Source organism: Cariama cristata, unplaced genomic scaffold (genome assembly GCF_000690535.1).
Source record: "Cariama cristata isolate BGI_N322 unplaced genomic scaffold, ASM69053v1 scaffold20687, whole genome shotgun sequence".
Lineage (NCBI taxonomy): Eukaryota > Metazoa > Chordata > Aves > Cariamiformes > Cariamidae > Cariama > Cariama cristata.
The window spans coordinates 241-17,028 of NW_009627350.1; the positions used below are offsets into that span (position 1 = coordinate 241).

Genomic DNA, 16,788 nt, shown 5'->3' on the forward strand with positions numbered 1-16,788 from the left:
GCTCTTGGCCGTGCCGTGCCTCCCGTGAAGTGCTCATCCCCAGCTGGGCGGAGGGGCAGAGTCTGAGCCCCACCATCCCTTCTTCCCATTTAAAGCACGACTACAAAAGCAGTTTAAAAAAAATCCCTAAAATACTTTTATTCAATAATTAAAATCTGTTGATGAGGAGACTGATATACAACGCAAATGATTTAGTCTACAGCCGTACTGTACAGGGGGAAGCTGTGAGGGAAGACACGCCACCCACCCTCACCCCGCCATCTCCCACAGGCAGGGCCACGGCCGTGGGGTGAAGGCAGCCCAGGGTGCCGGGCCCCAGCCCGGGTTTTGGCACAGCGCGGAGGGACCGGTGGCACAGCGCGGCCCACCCCGAACAACACAGGAGACAGGTTTGTGAACAAGGCAGGTCCTTCTCTCCGCTCCCACAGCCTCCTCATCCTGTGATAGTCCCTTCTTCAGGTTAAGTGGCATCTCACACATGGGTTAGGTTTTGTGCATGATACAGTAGTGGCCCATACCAGATTATTTTTTTTTTTAAACCCCACATTAAGGAAGAATCAACACGAGATCATTCTCAGAAGAGAAAGAGTATCTTTTTAAGGTCACTTTTTAAACCTCTTCTTCCCCTCCCTTCCACCCACACAGTGAAATTATCAAGTTTCCAGTAAGTTTAGCTGTAAAAATGAGAAAAGGCAAGTTTCACCCTGATTTGGGAGAGTAAAAAACATCTGAGAGGAAGCCACAATAGAAAAAATTGACTACTCTCACAGCTTCCCAAAATTAAAAAGTTTTAAAAAGGCAAGTCATTTTCCTGGTTCTGTAATTTGTTAAACAAGCCTAGATATCTCAAGATCTGTTAACATCACAGCAAGTGTGAGAGAGTGGGGAGGGAATGTTTTATACATTTAAGTTGTGGTTTTTGTTTTTCTTTTCTTTTTTTTTTATAAAAAGATGCAGCATATGTTAATATCTATACAATTCCCTTCCAGGACAACAAACCGTTGGTCAGTAGTGATTCAGGACATTAAGGACATGACAGACACAAGCAAAACCAAAAAATTACGAGTCACATGTCAGTTGTCTGCCAGGTCAGCATCTGCGCAGGGTTCTCTGTACACAGCTAATATACACACGTGCTTCCTAGCACATTCACCCTCCATTCCTCAGCTTTCCAACACTCAGAGCTGCCTTTCCCCCCCCTCCTCTTGGTAAGGAGGAGGAAATGAAGGAGGGAGTTACACCCCCAAAAGGAGTATGTACAGCCTAGAACTGGGCCTTGTCCGGGCTGAGAAAGGGAGCTGGGGGAACGAACCGTTCATTCACATGTGCATGGTCTCCTGGCAGGGATGCTGGTGCCAGAGCAGAGGCGTATTGCTGAGCCGTGCGAGGTATAGTGTTCAGTTCCAGCCTGATGGCACTCGAGACGTGTTTGTTCCAGTGAAATGCTACATTCAGACAGGATTCCCCTTCCCTGGCCAAAAGCCCTTTTCTGGATATGTTTTGAAGGCAAATCTTGGAAGAGCCGAGGTTCCACCCTCGCTGTATTGCCTAGGAGAGGGACGCAGAGAACTTCCAGGCCTCTCGGGTCTCTTGCTCCCTTCTTGGAAGATTATGGTCGATGGTACCTAAAAGCCAAGTGAAAAAAATCTGAGTGTCATCCTGGGAACTCAGGTTAAATGGTTACAGAGGCACTACAGGTGGCTACAAAGAGTAAACTGAATTATCTCCGAACTCAGCCCTCAGTGAAGCTGTTAACATCAAATGATCTCACCTCTGCCTTAGAAAGCTCTTGCGCTCTGCAAACACTCAGCCACACAGAGCAATTCAGGGCGGGGGGAAAACGAATCACTTGGGCTGTGATCCACAGGTTACTTCATAGATATCAGAGCCAACTACCAAGGTGTTTTGTGGCTGTGGCTTCTGCTGCACATGTCTCTAGGCCCAGAAAAGCACACTCCAGCTGCAAGGTCACACTGGTTTCGGATACGGCTCAAACAAGCCACTGGTCACTTTGAGTTTCCAGGACTTCCAGTTTAGGGAAGAACCACCCACTTCATGTCTGGTACTCTTCCAGTCACCCAGCACCACCAAGGCAGAAAGGGACAGTAAATCTCCAACTGCTGTACAGGTAATTTTTCTAAGGTTTTAATGTTTTGCCTCTCAGCTCCACCCCTGCAGCACAGTCTCCCAACAAGACTGAAACTCTACACGAGTAATGCGCTCTCACTCACCTCGTGAACTGCCTGCTGTCCTCGTGGACTTCCATTTCACAGCTCTTAAACTCATTCAGCTCCTTCCGGATGGCCGCCTACACAAAGAGGGTGAAATCTTTTTTTATCTCCTGCTAAGGCATATATATTTGCTTCTCCGCCAGCTTCTTGCCTAGACCTGCCTCAGCCTCCAAGGAGCAGCGCTCCTGACCAGTGCCCTGCACTTTGCATCCTCTTCTATCACTCAGAAGCTGGCAGAGGCCACGCTGGCATGTAGACCATGCCCACTTGGGCCCCTGGGCACCACGGAGGGGGCAGAAAGCAGGGCTGGGTACAGCAGACGTGGGTGAAGGGACACTTGAAGGTGGTGCTTGGCGAGGTGGCAGAGGGAAAGATGAAGCGGTGAAGGAAAAAGGAACAGAGTAAGTCTCCTTCGCTCCCGCCCTTTTGCGTGGGACACACTGATCTCGCTCCCCTCCCCACAGCTGGGGACTGGACACTCCCTGTTACCTTGTCAGCTGGTGTTAGCTTTGTCCATGGCTTATCTGCTCGCCGGTCATAGTCTTGAGCATCTGTTACTTCCACATATTCGTTAAACCTCAGGATCTTCCTGGCCTGCAGTTCTGCCACCGTAGGCCTTTGGCTAAGCTGAACACCAGCAAGAACAAGGAAAGTTAGTTTGTGCCTTGTCCACAAAGCAGTTCAGGACTAAGCATCCCGAGCAAAACTAAAACCAGTTCCCTCACTAGGCCTGAGCCACAAATACTGCCAGGTCCTGCTTGCAGCCTGCAAGGGAACAGGCAAACCCTCTTACAGACAGCGTAATCTCATTTGGATCATAAGGCCAGGCTAGGGCAGAACCAAGGCCACATTGCCACGGAGAAGGAAGACACCGAGGGGTTTGGGAACTACCATTACAGGGGTGAGCCCCGCGTGACACCCCTAAACCAAACAAGTCCATTCCCTGCTTCAGCAAAGGCCATGCTCACATTTCATACCCACAGGACCAGCCATAAGTAACAACCACAAGTAACGTGGACATAATAGCTAAAAGCAGCTGTTGCTCTGCTCAGCTTCTCCCACACTGCTGTTACTTTAGAAATGGATTTTGGGAAGCTTGCTGTGAAAATTGTGGCCACTGAAATACTGCATTAAAACAGCCAGGCCAGCACCAGCAAACCTTCCAAATGCCAGGTGCCAAATTTAGTTCTCATCTAGCTTGTTACGCTTGATGCCAGCTCAGATCCATCACTGACAGACATGGCTGCAGTGCCAACGCCTCACCGTTGGTGACAGTCCATGTTCCAAAGTCATGGCAGTCAGAGGGCACGAGGGACACTTACACAATAGCCCTGTGACTTCACCCACAGCAAGGTACCTACGATGTGCTCATAGCCACCACCATCCCCGACAGCTCTGCCAGATGGCGATCACAGCACGGAGGCCAACAGTACCTTTCTGGTCAGCCTGCGTTTGATCTCTCGCTTCTCAGCTTGACGATCAGCTTCATTTTTCGCTGCCAAGGGGAAAAATAAATTTTTCCTGTAAGCATCACAGGCTTTGAAAAGTGATTTCTGGACTTGAACAAAGGAGAGCATCGAACTATATCAGATTATCTACATATCTGAAAGCTCACCATGCCTGCACTTACTACAGGCAGAGAACGCAGTCCAGTAAGTCCATACCCTTACTCACCAAGCCCCCCCCGACTGACAGTGACAATATATGGGCCTTGATGCAGCACCAATGAGTCATTCCCTCCAGCCCTGCGTATGTTAAAGACTAATGGCCATATTGTCAAAATACATCCAAGCCGCTTTGCAGATTGCTCCTCCCCAAAGCTATTATACTGATAGTTTAAAGAGAATAACAGCACAGATAAATATTTTAAATGGAAACTTCCTGAACTGACATTTCCCTTTCCTCAAGATGTTTATTTAAAACTTTTGCAGAGCAAGGTACAGCCAAGAGAAACACCACTGACAGCAAGGAACTGCTGCTTTTTGGATCATGCAATACAATGCTGTAATGTCTGGACCACAAATGAAAGTCCAGCCCAAACAAAACCACCTTTAACAGTCCTTGCTGGGTAACATCAGAGTCTTAACCAGTTCACATACTTTGCCCTGCGGTGTCAGGTAGCCTTTCTATAATATGATGCTTTGAATCGTATTGCTTGGTACCGCTGCTAAAGTCTGATTCTATCCAGAGCCAGTTTCTGATGGTAACGAAGTACTGGGAAAAAAAATAGTGGAACTGCTTTACTGCAGCAATACAATGAGCACAGTGCTCCATCACTACTTTTAAAGCAGATTCCAGGTACACCTGGACTAAGACATTAAAGGCAAACTTATTTTATTACTTAGGACCACTAGGGAAGCACTACTCACGTTGAAGTATGTTCCTCTGCTCCAGTTCTTCTGCTGTTGGTCTCTGACTTAGTCGCCTAAAGAAAAGTGTGACAAGTGCGTAATGTTTTATCTGGCCTCTCAAAAGCTCACAGGCAACTTTGCAGGGAGCTCAAGCAGATAGCAGAGCCTGGACTATCACCAGCCCCAGCTTAATCCACCACCTAATGCATCGGCACTCAGCCTGCATCTATCCGCATCTTATACGCTCTCTGTCTTTTATGGCAGTAACATTTCTGTAGTCTCTGAGATTTTCCTCTCCCAGCCCATTTCACCTCTGGAAACAGGGGCCTGGCAGGGGATATTGCTCAACGCCAGGAGGAACTTCCAACTTTTGTAACCAAGGAGGAAAAGCAACACTTGGCCTCCCAGTCCCGATCCAGCACCAGTGCCTAACCACCCATCATATTCCAGCACAGGCTGCTTAAACAACGCACCAGCTTTGTCCAATCCCTCCCCTCACATGCTGTGCCAACAGCTCCTCCACTCTTCGTACCTGATCAGTGTCGTCCCGATCTGGTGCCGAATTTCGTTCCACTCCTCCTTGCTCTTACGAGGGAAGACAATCTTCTCCTCCTGCGGCATGGTTGCATTCCCCAGCTTTATAGCTAGTGTGTCTTTCCTCTTCACTTTGTTAGCCAGCGTGCCTGTGGGAAGGAAGAGCAACGGGACGTGACTGAAAACGGCAGGGCCGGAGCACAGCGATATGAGCCATGTCCCCCTGGCAGTTGTGCTCTCCCTGAGGCTTGTTTTCCAAGCTCTGCACTACAGCTCCAGAGCCAGCCAGAGCTAGTCACTACAGTGAGAGCCAGCGTTTCTGTGTGATGCCCACATGCTCACCTAATCCTGTCCCACCTCTTCAGGTGGGACAGCACAAGCTATTGCAGGAGCCATCTGCTACTGGAGGGGATGCATCTCAGCACATGAGCATACAGGTTTAGCTGTAGAGCCTTTGAAAAAGTGAGGAAGAGTACATGTGGTACATCATGAAACCAAGAACCAGCTGCTTTGAAGCACTGTGTGAACTAGCTCTTTGATCCAGATCTCAAGACAGCCAGGCACTAGTTCAGCAGAGGGAAAAAAAAAAGCCAGCTGCAATGTCAAAGCCTTACTGTTATGGCTTTCATCTTCTTCCTCATCCTCGTCATCTTTGTACAGGATGGGCCCCTCCGAGTCAGAGTCGCTCATCCCTTCATCTCCTTCCTGCTCCTCTGGCAGGACCTGGGGTACCAGTTTTGGGATGACTGTGACAGATGGCACATCTCCAATATACACACGAGGGCCCAAATTCTGCTCCTCTTCCTGGTCATCGTCTTCCTCTTCCTCATCGTCTGGACTAACAAGAAGCACACTATTACATCTCTTAACACATGCCACGGGGGCTGGGAAATACTCCTGAGATCAACACCTTGTTAGCTCTTCCCAGCCCCTAGAAAGCAGGTCTGTGCATAGCCCAGGAACCAGAGATACAACAGCCACCCCAGGATCCTGCCCAAAGTCCTCTCTCCAAAAAAAGCACAGGGAGCTCTGGCAGAGGAAATGCCAGAGGCAGGTTCTTTGCAGACCCAAACAGCCCTCTCACCCCGCTCCTTTGGGACTTGCAGGTTCCATTCTGTTATAACACAGGACAGTCCTTTTCCCACTTCTGTTTTGCAAAACGAAAGGCTAAGGAAGGCCACAAATGGATGAAATCCAGGACCCTGTTTTGTCTTGGTGCAATTAAAGACAGGTCAGGCCTGGATTTCTGGCATCAGCCTGCATGTGTAGTCTGGAACCTATTTCCCTTTGTGAGCAACAAAATCCCAGAATCAGGGTTAATTTAATGGGGAAAATGTACTGGCCTCCCAAGAGGCTGAAACACAGATTCAGCCAACAGGCAAAATGGTTTCTAGGCTGTTGCAAAAAACAGCAAAGAAACCAGCCCTGCCCACAGCCCTCCTTCACCATCACAGCCCCGCAGAAGTAGGGAGTATGACACCAACATGTCAGCGCTCAGCATGACCTGCACCACTGCTAGGTGTTTACTGGACACGTCTACAGGAGGTACTCACACTTTCAGCATCTCGATGGTGACAGGCAGGGACCTCGTCCTACCCAGGGTGCCACTGTCTTCTCCAAAGCCATCGTTCTCGAAGAGCAGCGAGTGAGCCCTGTGCGATCCCTCGGCAGGCGGGGTGACAGGCAGAGGACTGGCCAGAGCCTGCTGGATACGGATGTGCAATGGGATTTGGGGCAGACGAGGCAGCACGTGAGGTTCACCAAACCCTTGTTCTGCTGTCCTCTTCGACACTTCTGAGGACCTGAAGTCTTCAGGAGGAGGAGGAAGAGTCTCTTTGGGTAGGTCCAGGGAGCGTGGAGGGTCCAAGATAGGGGTGGAAGCAGGCAAGGGTATGCGTGGAGGCTCCGGGGGTATGTGCGTGGGCAGTGGCGGCGAAGGCGAGGGTGGCGGGTAAGCAGAGGTGATGTGCATCGTTATCGGTGCAGGGCGGTTAGCTGTCACTGTCCTGTCATTCGGGAGCTTGGAAGTGATAGCTGCCTCTGACGTGTTGTTAGGCAGGAGGCCTCTCTTTGGTGGGAGAGGAGGGGAAGGCTTGGACAAGCCTGTACCGCTGTTCATTGCTTGAGAAAGTTCAGCTGAAAATAAAAACCACAAAAGTCACTATATTTAACGAGTTTTCCAGATATCCTTCACCAGTGTGGAATAAGCATGGCAAAGCACTCGGAGCCCTGGACCAAGCAATCTCTGTTGCTTTTTTGCTAAAACACAGAGCCAGAAATAACCAGGTTGCAAGCCTCTAGTTTGTCCTTTCCGCAGCAAAGGTAAGACTTGGGAGAGCAGCCAGAAACAAGCAGGCTGGGAGAGGTCTGTGCATCCTGCTGCTTTGGGAAGAGAGAAACAGCACCAGCCCTCAAGTGACAGCAGATGGAGCTCACCCAGATCAGCAGGCTGCCTCAGCCAAGGAACACAGGTATGTAGGGCACTTTATGGCTATATTTACAGCATCAGTTTGCAAAGGAATCCAAGACATTCAGGACACCCCAGACTCCAGTTGTGTTAATGGCTCCCTCGCACATTAAAGAAAAACAAACACCTTCTCGAAGTCTCACTCAAAGGCAAAAGTCAGCAGAACTGCAAGCAGCAATGTGCTCTCCCCATTTCCATTCATCCGCCAGACCCAGCCCAAGAACACCTTGCTGGCAGCAGCTCCCGCTTGTTTCAGGATGAGGTTCTGCTCTACCCCCTCCACACTCTGTTTCTTAAGCCCCATATAAACTTCTCTGCAACTACAAAATAACTAGCAAAACTGCCAAAAATACCTAAGAGCGTTGAGTCTATGACATAGACTTCATCTCCTGTGTGATGGAGGAGAGAGGGAGAAACGGAGACCTTGTCATATCATGGAAAATGCCTGCAGCAGGCAATCTCAGGTTCCTCAGACACCCCTTGGTTCCTAGGGAAGAAGCTGCACCAGTGAAGACTGCTCTCACTTTAGGAGTCTGCAGCCTTTAACATTCATGTATGAACGGCTTCTTCGGCTTGGAAAGGTTTTGCCCATCTGCTTGAAGAGGATCAGATTTACTGCACATTTCACCTGGAGCAGGTGATGGTCACACAGCAGCGGCCCCAGCGTGGAGCTGGGAGGAATCTGCAGAACCAGACACCACACGAGGGTGCTGCGAGCGGGGAGTGCTTCACCCAGAGAAAGCTGCATAACTGGAGAGAGGTGGGCGCATTTTTGGGATGTTTAGCATTTTCGGACTTTCCCCTTACAGATTAAGGGCCAGATTGTGCGAAACACCGAGTGCCCTCAGCATCCATCAACTTCAGCCCAGAGGGATTCCAGTATCTCTTCAGCAGTGCTTGAAGCCTGGCAGGACCAGGCTCAAGTCACCTTTGGGTAATAACAGAACTTAAAATGGAGCGAGTAGCTGGCAGAAGGAAGAGACAGAAAAGGGCTGGGTGCCGCTCAGAGCATCCTCCAGAGCCAGCCCATCTCCCTTCAGTGCGATAAACCCAGTGCACCAAGTGGCACAACCTCTTGTGGCAGGCCACCGCGGCCAGATCCAAAAAAAAGCCTACATGAACTTTGTCGCCGGCCAAGTTCCCAGCCAGCAGGACAGCACCGTTTGCCCCACTTGCTTTTTCAAGCTGACGCTGATTAAATTCCCACTCCCCAGTCCTGAGCTTTATTTTCAGCTACTGCATCAGACACCAGAACTGCTCGGAGAATGAACATAAGGGAGCATCTTCACGAGGGAACAAAGGGGCGATCTGCACATTAACAGTCCTCCCCTGCCTTAGGTTACAACAGCAGCACAAACGCACACACATGCCTGAATCAGAGACCTGTGGAGAGCTCATGAAGCCAATTCCACCGCTGCTGTTTATCCACCACAACAAAACAAGGCTCGCAGAACAATGACTCCATACATGCTGCAGTTACAGCTCCATCATGCCGGATGCATGGCCCTGCAGAGAGCTGCAAAAGCCTCTCTCTGCATCCGCATTCTCATCCAGGAGACAAGAGAGGGGCTGGCTGCTCTCCTCTCCTCCCCTCCACACCCCTGCAGCCCCAGGTGCACCCAGCCCAGCCCTGTATTGTTGGGGAGAGGCACAGGCTGGGTCTGGACGTAGGTTTGATAGACTGCTGTCTCCAGCCACATTTTTTGTTCCACAAGTACCTCCTGCAATTAGCACTGGGGCATTTCAAATACCATCTGTGATGTGTGCAAGCAGCTTAAAGAAAACAAGAAAGTATTTCATCAAGTGCTCAGGCATGGTCAGACTAATCAAGCTGGTCTGGCATACAGGAGTGTTTAACACCATATCAAGGTCACTTGCAAAACCTGCTAGAGCAAGGAGAAGCCCCCAAGCAGAACAGAATGATGCAGTTCATACTGAAAGCAGCGGCCCAGGCTATGTCAGATGGTAACCTCCACACGATCTAAGCTTCTACCACTGCCTCCCAAACCACACCTGGGTAACACCTCCAGTTTCTGTGATAACAGTGCAGACCTGATTGATCTTCCCAGGAACCTCCCTCCAGATCTGTACTAGCCTCTGCTAATCCAGTCCAAAGATTAGCAGGGAGTCTGTGAAATATGAACAGGCTATCAAGCAGATGGAAGTTGTCTCATTTACTCCAGCAACGTTGCATCGTTCAGACCTGTAAAATTCCTAAAGAGAGCAGGGGCTCATTCAGCTTTAAGAAAGTCTCCCCAGATCTTCTGCTTAGAAAAGTTAGAGATAAAGATGTTTAATTCTTTAAGTGGGAAGATTCAGCTCAAATTATAGTTGAGCTGATTTATCCATAGGACAAGACCAATACGGCAATACCCTAGCCACAGACCTTAGGGAAGGTGCCTAAGTATAACCAGGGAAATCTGAATTATCCCTGCCAGCTCCTGGCCTCTCTGCACTAAGTGGAAACCGCACAGTCCAGCAGTGACAGCCATAACAGACATTGTGTGGAGTCATGTGGATTTTTTTGTTTTGGTTTTTTGTTTGTTTGGTTTGTTTTTTTTCCCTGCAAGTATCAATTCTCACTGACCACAGTCTCACAAAGCAAAAATCTCATACACCATCCACCAATCGCAGCTGTCCACAGCTGAATCCCAGCCCTCAGCAAAGCATCACTCAAAGACGCTGTCTTACAGTCCACAGAGAAATCTCTTCCCCTCTCCTTGCACCACCCGCGCTCCTGCCAAAAGCAGGCAGGGATTCCCTCCTGCAGGTAGCTGTCGGAAACAGGCACATCTGACAGACTGGATGGCTCACGGCAGAAGACTCCAGTAATTACATTGTTCTCAGCACATGTGTGCCCTGCCTAAACACTGGCAGATCTTCTGAGTCCAAACTGGACTGTATTCAGGAAAGATGGTCAGACATTCATGATACATCATACTAAAAAAAAAAATATGTTCCCTTACAAAGGGAAGAGACTCTCGGAGCAAGGGCTCCAGAACATCCCAGGGTACACAAAGCAGCTTATGGAGGCACTTACCTATGACTGAGTTGCTATTTCTGTTGACAGGTTTGGGAGGAGGGACAGGAGCCTGTTTGGCAGGAGCTGTGCTGGTTGTACTTGTGGGAGCAGTAGTGTTGGCACTGGCAAGAGCAGGGGGCAGAGTCCTGGGGGCTGGGGAAGGGGCAGCTGTGGAATTGACTGTCTTTGCTGCAACAGCAGCTGTGGTGGAGGGTGCAGTTTTTGCAGTGCTGCTGGCAGGCGTTGGATCCTTTGCCTGTGCTTCATTTGCCTCCTGGGATGTGGAGGGAGGTCTTTTTGGAGGAAGCAGAGGCTGTCTGGGAATGTACGGCTCCTGAGGTGTTTCCAGTTCAGGCCCAGAGTGGCTGCTGGAGGAGCCTGCAATATGAGACAGCTCAGTTTAAGAGACTGCAGGGCCCAGAGAAGGGTGAGAAAAATCAGATGAGAATTCAAAACTTGTCCTGGGAGAATCTGAAGCACCCGATTTTGCACACATCTGGTTTCTTACCCTGCCTTTTCTTTGGTTCCTCAGCTGGAGCGGGCTTCCTAAGGCTGGATGGCTTTGTGGCCTCTTCCTCCTGGCTGGCCAGGTTACAAACCCCAGGACCACCGATTGGGACCGTGTGGCCATTCTTCAGTGGAGGCGGATTCAGCTTCTCTGGTTCTTCAGCATCTGCAAGGGGATGGGAAGGGAGAGGAGCAAACAGAAAACACTCAGAAAGCAGGAGACGGAGGAGATACAGCTGAGCTGACTGAACTGCCATCGATCCACACCAGCTTCTCTCTGGTTTCTAAAACAGCTGGTCTTCAGTCTACTGTCTGCAGAGGAGTACACAGCAACACCAACTAGCTGAAGCTGAGAGCTCTTGACTTCATTATCAACAAGCAAAACTGTATCCCATCAAGTGTTTTTCTCCTTCAGCAGACTCTTAATCTACCACCTTGTTTAGAAAGAATGCTACTGCATTTAAGACTACCGTGCCCAGTGCTAGACCATGGCCCAAGGAAGTTGCAATTGCAGTCAAAAACCACCAGCAGCTTTTATATCTACCCATCATTACAGAGTATTCACAAATTCTCTGCTGCAATACAAATCCCAACACTAGTCAAATAATCTATTGGACATGCAATAACAGATTTTGATAAAAGTCTTAAAATCAGTTGAAGCACCTTTATTTAACTTCTGTTTCCACCCTGAATTTGGCACAAAAATCACTGCTCTACCCAAAACATCCCACAGCAAGGCATATTTCCTCATTTTTAAACCTTTGTTTTAATCAGATATAATGATAGCATCTCCAGAATCTGATGTAGTTCATCTTGACTATTTCTGCTTTTACAGATTCTAGCATGGTGTTTCCCCAAATGTTAGAACCAAGACTTCTTTTGGAAAAAAACCCATCCTCTCTTCAGCCTGTGCTTTTGAGAGCACTTAAAGCCCTAGTCACAAGGAGGAAATACTCAACCATTTTCTGCCTCTGTAATTGCCCTGACAGGACAAACGCTTGATAATATTATTCTCAAAATCAGACTTAGCATCCACTCTAATGGGGCATTGCCCATTTTGACTGCTTTCCAACTTGAGAAAATTTGAATAGATACATCACCAAGTTGACTAAAAATCCTTAGCATTTCCAGTCTACTGTCTCTCAAACACGTTCAGTGTATGGCATCATGGGCCCCATAGCTGTCAGACCCCAGCATGCTCTGTTGCTCTGATTTTTGATGATTTATTCCACTGCTCGCTTCACCCCTCCTCTCCCCCGCAGGATATTACCTCCCCTTCCCTAACCTGGTGTTATTCAGAGGCTGAAAACACAAGATGCCAAGAAGTCAAAGTTCCCTGGGCTTTCTTTCCTACAAAGAAAAATAAAATAGCCTTGGTTCCTGAGAGGAGATGGAAGACTGTGCTGCCTTGCTTGCTTAGCTGCCCTTCCCTGAAACGCAGAAAGTACAGACAGCAACAAGAGCGAGTTTCCTCCCCGGCCAGGGCTGAAACTCAAGAGATGAGCTACAGCTTCTTATAGCAGCAATTGCCTCTGGCTAGCTGAAGTCTTCCTCAGGTGAGGCAGGAACAGCATGATCCAGCTTTCCTTACCACTCAAACCTTGTGTGCCTTCTCTGGCAGGGACCTGCAGCATATGCAGAACGCTCCTGATGGCCTCCTCACACCCCCTTTACTCTCGACATCAGTTCCAGTGACCTCCTTCAAGGTCAAGACAGTCCAACGCTATCTTCTTCTGTCACAGTCAGGCCAGCACAACCTCCTGACCACCGGCCCAGAGAGCAGCAGGGCCGCCTCTCCCGGCTGCCCCAGGTTTGAAAGCCTCCACTGCACCTCTTCCCTACCTCCTCACTTACTAGTCTCAAAGTGTTTCCAGCATATTTTCCCTTAAGAAAATTAACTGACCTTGTAAGAGCAGGTTTTAGAATTGCAAGCAAATACAATAACCTACCATCACCGTCTTATGACTGCCCAAGTGTCTTAAACTCATAGAAGGGATTAAGATAATGTGCTTTCTAATCTAACCCTCCTGACAATACTGACTGCTCCCTCATACCTTGGGTTTGCACTTTGTCCAGATTATAGTCATCTTCTGTTTCTTAAGCCAGATCAGATGACTCAAAGCAGAAAATAATTCCATCTCTTAGCCATGCTTCTGTTACACCCTTACAGTTTGGAACATCTCTCCTCTGTCATCTCTAGCTGGAAGTTTGTTACCCAAAGCGTTTGATCTCTCTTCCGCAGTTTCCATCCTGTGACCTCAAACACTTTTGTACCCCAGGGAACGGTTCCTCCAGCCCAGCATTTACACCCTCTGGTAGCTGTAGATGGCTTTCATTACAGTGTAGCTGCAAACAACTGTGTTAAGAGTTTTCCTCTCAGTTTCGCTTTTAGCAGTTTGGTCTGAAAACCACTTTTTCACCTCCACTTTGCATCTTTCTTAGAAAAACCTTGAAATTTGCATTAGGTTAAGGCTGCCTCTGCAACATGTCTTTTAAGGTGCATTGCTCTAAGCAAAGACCCTGCTGCCACCCAGAGAGGTGGGCTGCTATCCCACCACGTGCTCCTGCCCCCTCCCTTGTACCCAACACACAGCCAAGTGACTCAATGATGAACTGATCTGGCTGAGAAGTTATTTTGTCAGGTTGGCCCCAACTCAGAGACATAAGGGATAACAGAAAAGGGGATAAGACTTCTTTGACAGCAGGACAAGCTTCAATAAGCTTAGCCATGACTAACTATGACACCATACCATGAAGCATCTTGTCCGTAACTCTTTGAGGAAATGCCCCTACCCAGGCAGCTCAGAAGTCATCAACTTGTTTCTTTCTCCAAGCCCAAGCCCTTCGAACCTGAGCTCCGAGGCCAGTGCCTCTCCCACAATGGTTAGAGTGCAGTCCAGAATGGGATCAGAACAAGCTGGAGATGGTGACTGCAAGTGTGACAGAGGAGCTTAGCAGGACATGACAAGGTGGCTGGAGCAGGACACATACAAGAGGGACAGGATAGGAAGTGACACACAGAACACCCTCCCACCCCCCCTGGCAGAAGACAGGAAGATGTCCAAGACAGGCATTGCGATTTCTTAGCAACATCTTCCTAACTGAAGAGGCTGCCTTCCTTCCCAGGTGCAAAAGTCAGACGAGAAAACATATTGAAAAGGGCAAGACAAACAGAAAGGAACCACATTAGCAAAGAGCCCTTAAATTTGTCTCCCAAAAAAGAATGGCTGCAAGGGTGAGGTTTTGCCAGAGGAAGATCAGCTACGCAGAACACAGACAGGAGGAGAAGTTCATTTGCAGACTCACCCTGCTCAGGGTCTTCCAACAGAACCCCTCTTTTTACCAGCTCCTCTCTTGGCTTTCGCATAGAAATCTTTCGTTCTAAAACTGATATTAAATTGAAAAAAAGCACTCAGAAAACAGGGTAAACTAGAAGTTCAAGAAGATAACTTTTTTTAAAGGGCTTCAAATTTCACTGGTTTTGCATGGATTAAGAGGAGGGAAGAGGCTCTGCACGTTCAGGCCTGCACTTCACACTAGACTGGTGATCGTGGAGCAAACCCTGCCTCCCCACAGCTGCTCAGGGAGGCTCCTTGCCAGAAAGGAATTTATTTGTCTGAAACTACTGCTCCATGGCAAGGTGTTTTTGGAGAGACTGCAGGTGCCAGCCCATCACCAAAGACACATTTTGGTTCTTACTTGTGTCAGCAAACCCTTCTTACTAGCCAGATGGCTAATGGCAGGTTTACCAAGCGGAGGAAGGTACTCTCACCCAGCCCCAGTTACTCTACCTTCCGAAGTCTCCTTAAATTTGTCACTGCTTTTCTTTTTCCTCCACTTCCAGGGTTTGAAGATCTTGCCAAAGCCTGAGAACTTGCTTTTCCTCTTTGTAGGAGGTGTGGTGTCACCCGATTCCAAAACATCTACCCCCATGCTAGCATCAGTTGGGGGGTGATCCACCTCTTCAGCTGCATGGAAAAGAACAAAGAAGTTACCTTTGTGCTGCAGATAACAGCTGCCATCTCCCACCAGCCTGCCCCTTGCATACTGGGAAACGGTGGCACACATTCATGCAAAGAAGGTAGCAAGACTCCATGCCTTCACGTAACCCGTCAGCATTTCACATTAGCTTGGGGAGACAAGAGTGGGGGTTTGCAATGTTAACAGAGCAAAGTGTAACCGATAAAAGGCTTTCTAACAAAACAAAGATTAGTTTAAAATTTGCAGTGTCACAGCTTCACCCAAGGAACACAAATCACTTTGCTGCAGTTTCTCATCTTCAGTTGGAAGCCACTGGTGCTAGACACAAGTAATTACATGAACACAAATACCTTCCAGACTGCAGAGCCGCCTTCCATGACTATCTACACACACTGAAGTTACCAGACCCATTACAACAGCTGTATGTGCTAGAACTTAGTCTCTCTGATTTTCCCTGCTATAAATAAGGCCAGCAAAGCTGGCCAAGAGCAACAACTACACAGGAAAGCAACACAATACAGGCCTGCGCTCCACCTACTGTACTCAAAGTCTCTGGAGAACACCACAAGAAGGACACGGAGGCGGGAAGGGACACACAAAAAACCCCCAACTTGCTGCAACAAAAAAAAGCTCATAAAGAAACAACTTGCAAAGCAGAACCAGAGCATGAAATGCTAAGCTGGTGACTGTCAATTCTGGCTTGCCTGGTGTTGCTGTTTTCTGGGTATTTGATGAAACATAAGGGAACACTTACAATCAGCAGAATCTAGCAACGCCTGCAAAAATAATAAAAAAAAAATAATCAGAGTGCACACAACCTAAGTGAAGCCAGCTGGTGGCCTGCATCATGATCTTAATTTACAGACCGAGAATCCCTTGGCATCAGCACTGCAAAGAGACAGGAGCACCCAAGCAGTGTCGCAGAACTCCGTGGAAACACGCACTATCGAGAACAGAGCCTCGAGACTTCCTACAGTCCTACGACGCAGCCCTGCCAAATGCTGCATACCGCGGGCTGAGGTGCCGTGTTACAAATTGCACTTGCGTGTCTTATTTTTGAGCCTCTAAGTCAAACGTTCTGGAGTTTGCAAGTCTTCTGGGATCACAAAAGACCTTTTAGTCAACTTCAGACAAGCCTGTATGACGTGCCTGCAGAAGAGACAATACCCCATAGGCAACGCGGAAAGTTCAGCCAAGACTCCCATCTCCTGAGGTTAAGAGACTGGGAAAAGAATTTTAGGGGAAAGCCATTTTGCACCTAGGACAAAGAGGTAGTAACGTATCTGCTATATCCTACGTATCCACCAAGGATATGGACCCAGATGTGAAAAAGCAGATTGCTGTCAACATGGGGCAGAGCAGATTCAGGAGAGGGGAAAACAAACAGGAAAAACAAATAGGCTGGGCTGGGGACAGGTTGTCTCTGTGCAACACTGCAGGACAGACGGACCCCGATTTTTCAGTTTGAGCACAAATTAAATGTAAGATCACTGAATAATAGGGAAGAGAAACAGCAACAGAGCCCATGCTAGCAGCACAAGGGAAAATGGAGAGTATTTTGGTAGGAGGGTCTAGATCACATGCGAGAAGTGCAGTCTTTAACCACATGACGGAGGAAGAGGAAAGGCAGTCCAGGACTCCAGTTTACTGGGAGGCTGGAGTGACAACGAAGTGCCACTGTACCAATCAGCAGGA

General features: G+C 48.6%; 1 protein-coding gene across 1 annotated transcript in view; it reads right to left on the reverse strand.

The window, feature by feature from the left end:
* Nucleotides 1–1,153: 1,153 nt before the first annotated feature.
* PHACTR4 (phosphatase and actin regulator 4) overlaps nucleotides 1,154–16,788 on the reverse strand; it is a 22,446-nt gene continuing 6,811 nt past the window's right edge. Inside the window, exons 2-13 of the mRNA XM_009704420.1 lie at nucleotides 14,904–15,080; nucleotides 14,419–14,499; nucleotides 11,114–11,278; nucleotides 10,624–10,983; nucleotides 6,670–7,252; nucleotides 5,731–5,954; nucleotides 5,115–5,265; nucleotides 4,601–4,656; nucleotides 3,665–3,726; nucleotides 2,721–2,858; nucleotides 2,232–2,308; nucleotides 1,154–1,625 (exon numbers count right to left, since the gene is read on the reverse strand). Coding sequence (XP_009702722.1) covers nucleotides 1,610–1,625; nucleotides 2,232–2,308; nucleotides 2,721–2,858; nucleotides 3,665–3,726; nucleotides 4,601–4,656; nucleotides 5,115–5,265; nucleotides 5,731–5,954; nucleotides 6,670–7,252; nucleotides 10,624–10,983; nucleotides 11,114–11,278; nucleotides 14,419–14,499; nucleotides 14,904–15,080 — 2,090 coding nt within the window. The 3' untranslated portion in view covers nucleotides 1,154–1,609. The remainder of the gene's footprint in view (nucleotides 1,626–2,231; nucleotides 2,309–2,720; nucleotides 2,859–3,664; nucleotides 3,727–4,600; nucleotides 4,657–5,114; nucleotides 5,266–5,730; nucleotides 5,955–6,669; nucleotides 7,253–10,623; nucleotides 10,984–11,113; nucleotides 11,279–14,418; nucleotides 14,500–14,903; nucleotides 15,081–16,788) is intronic.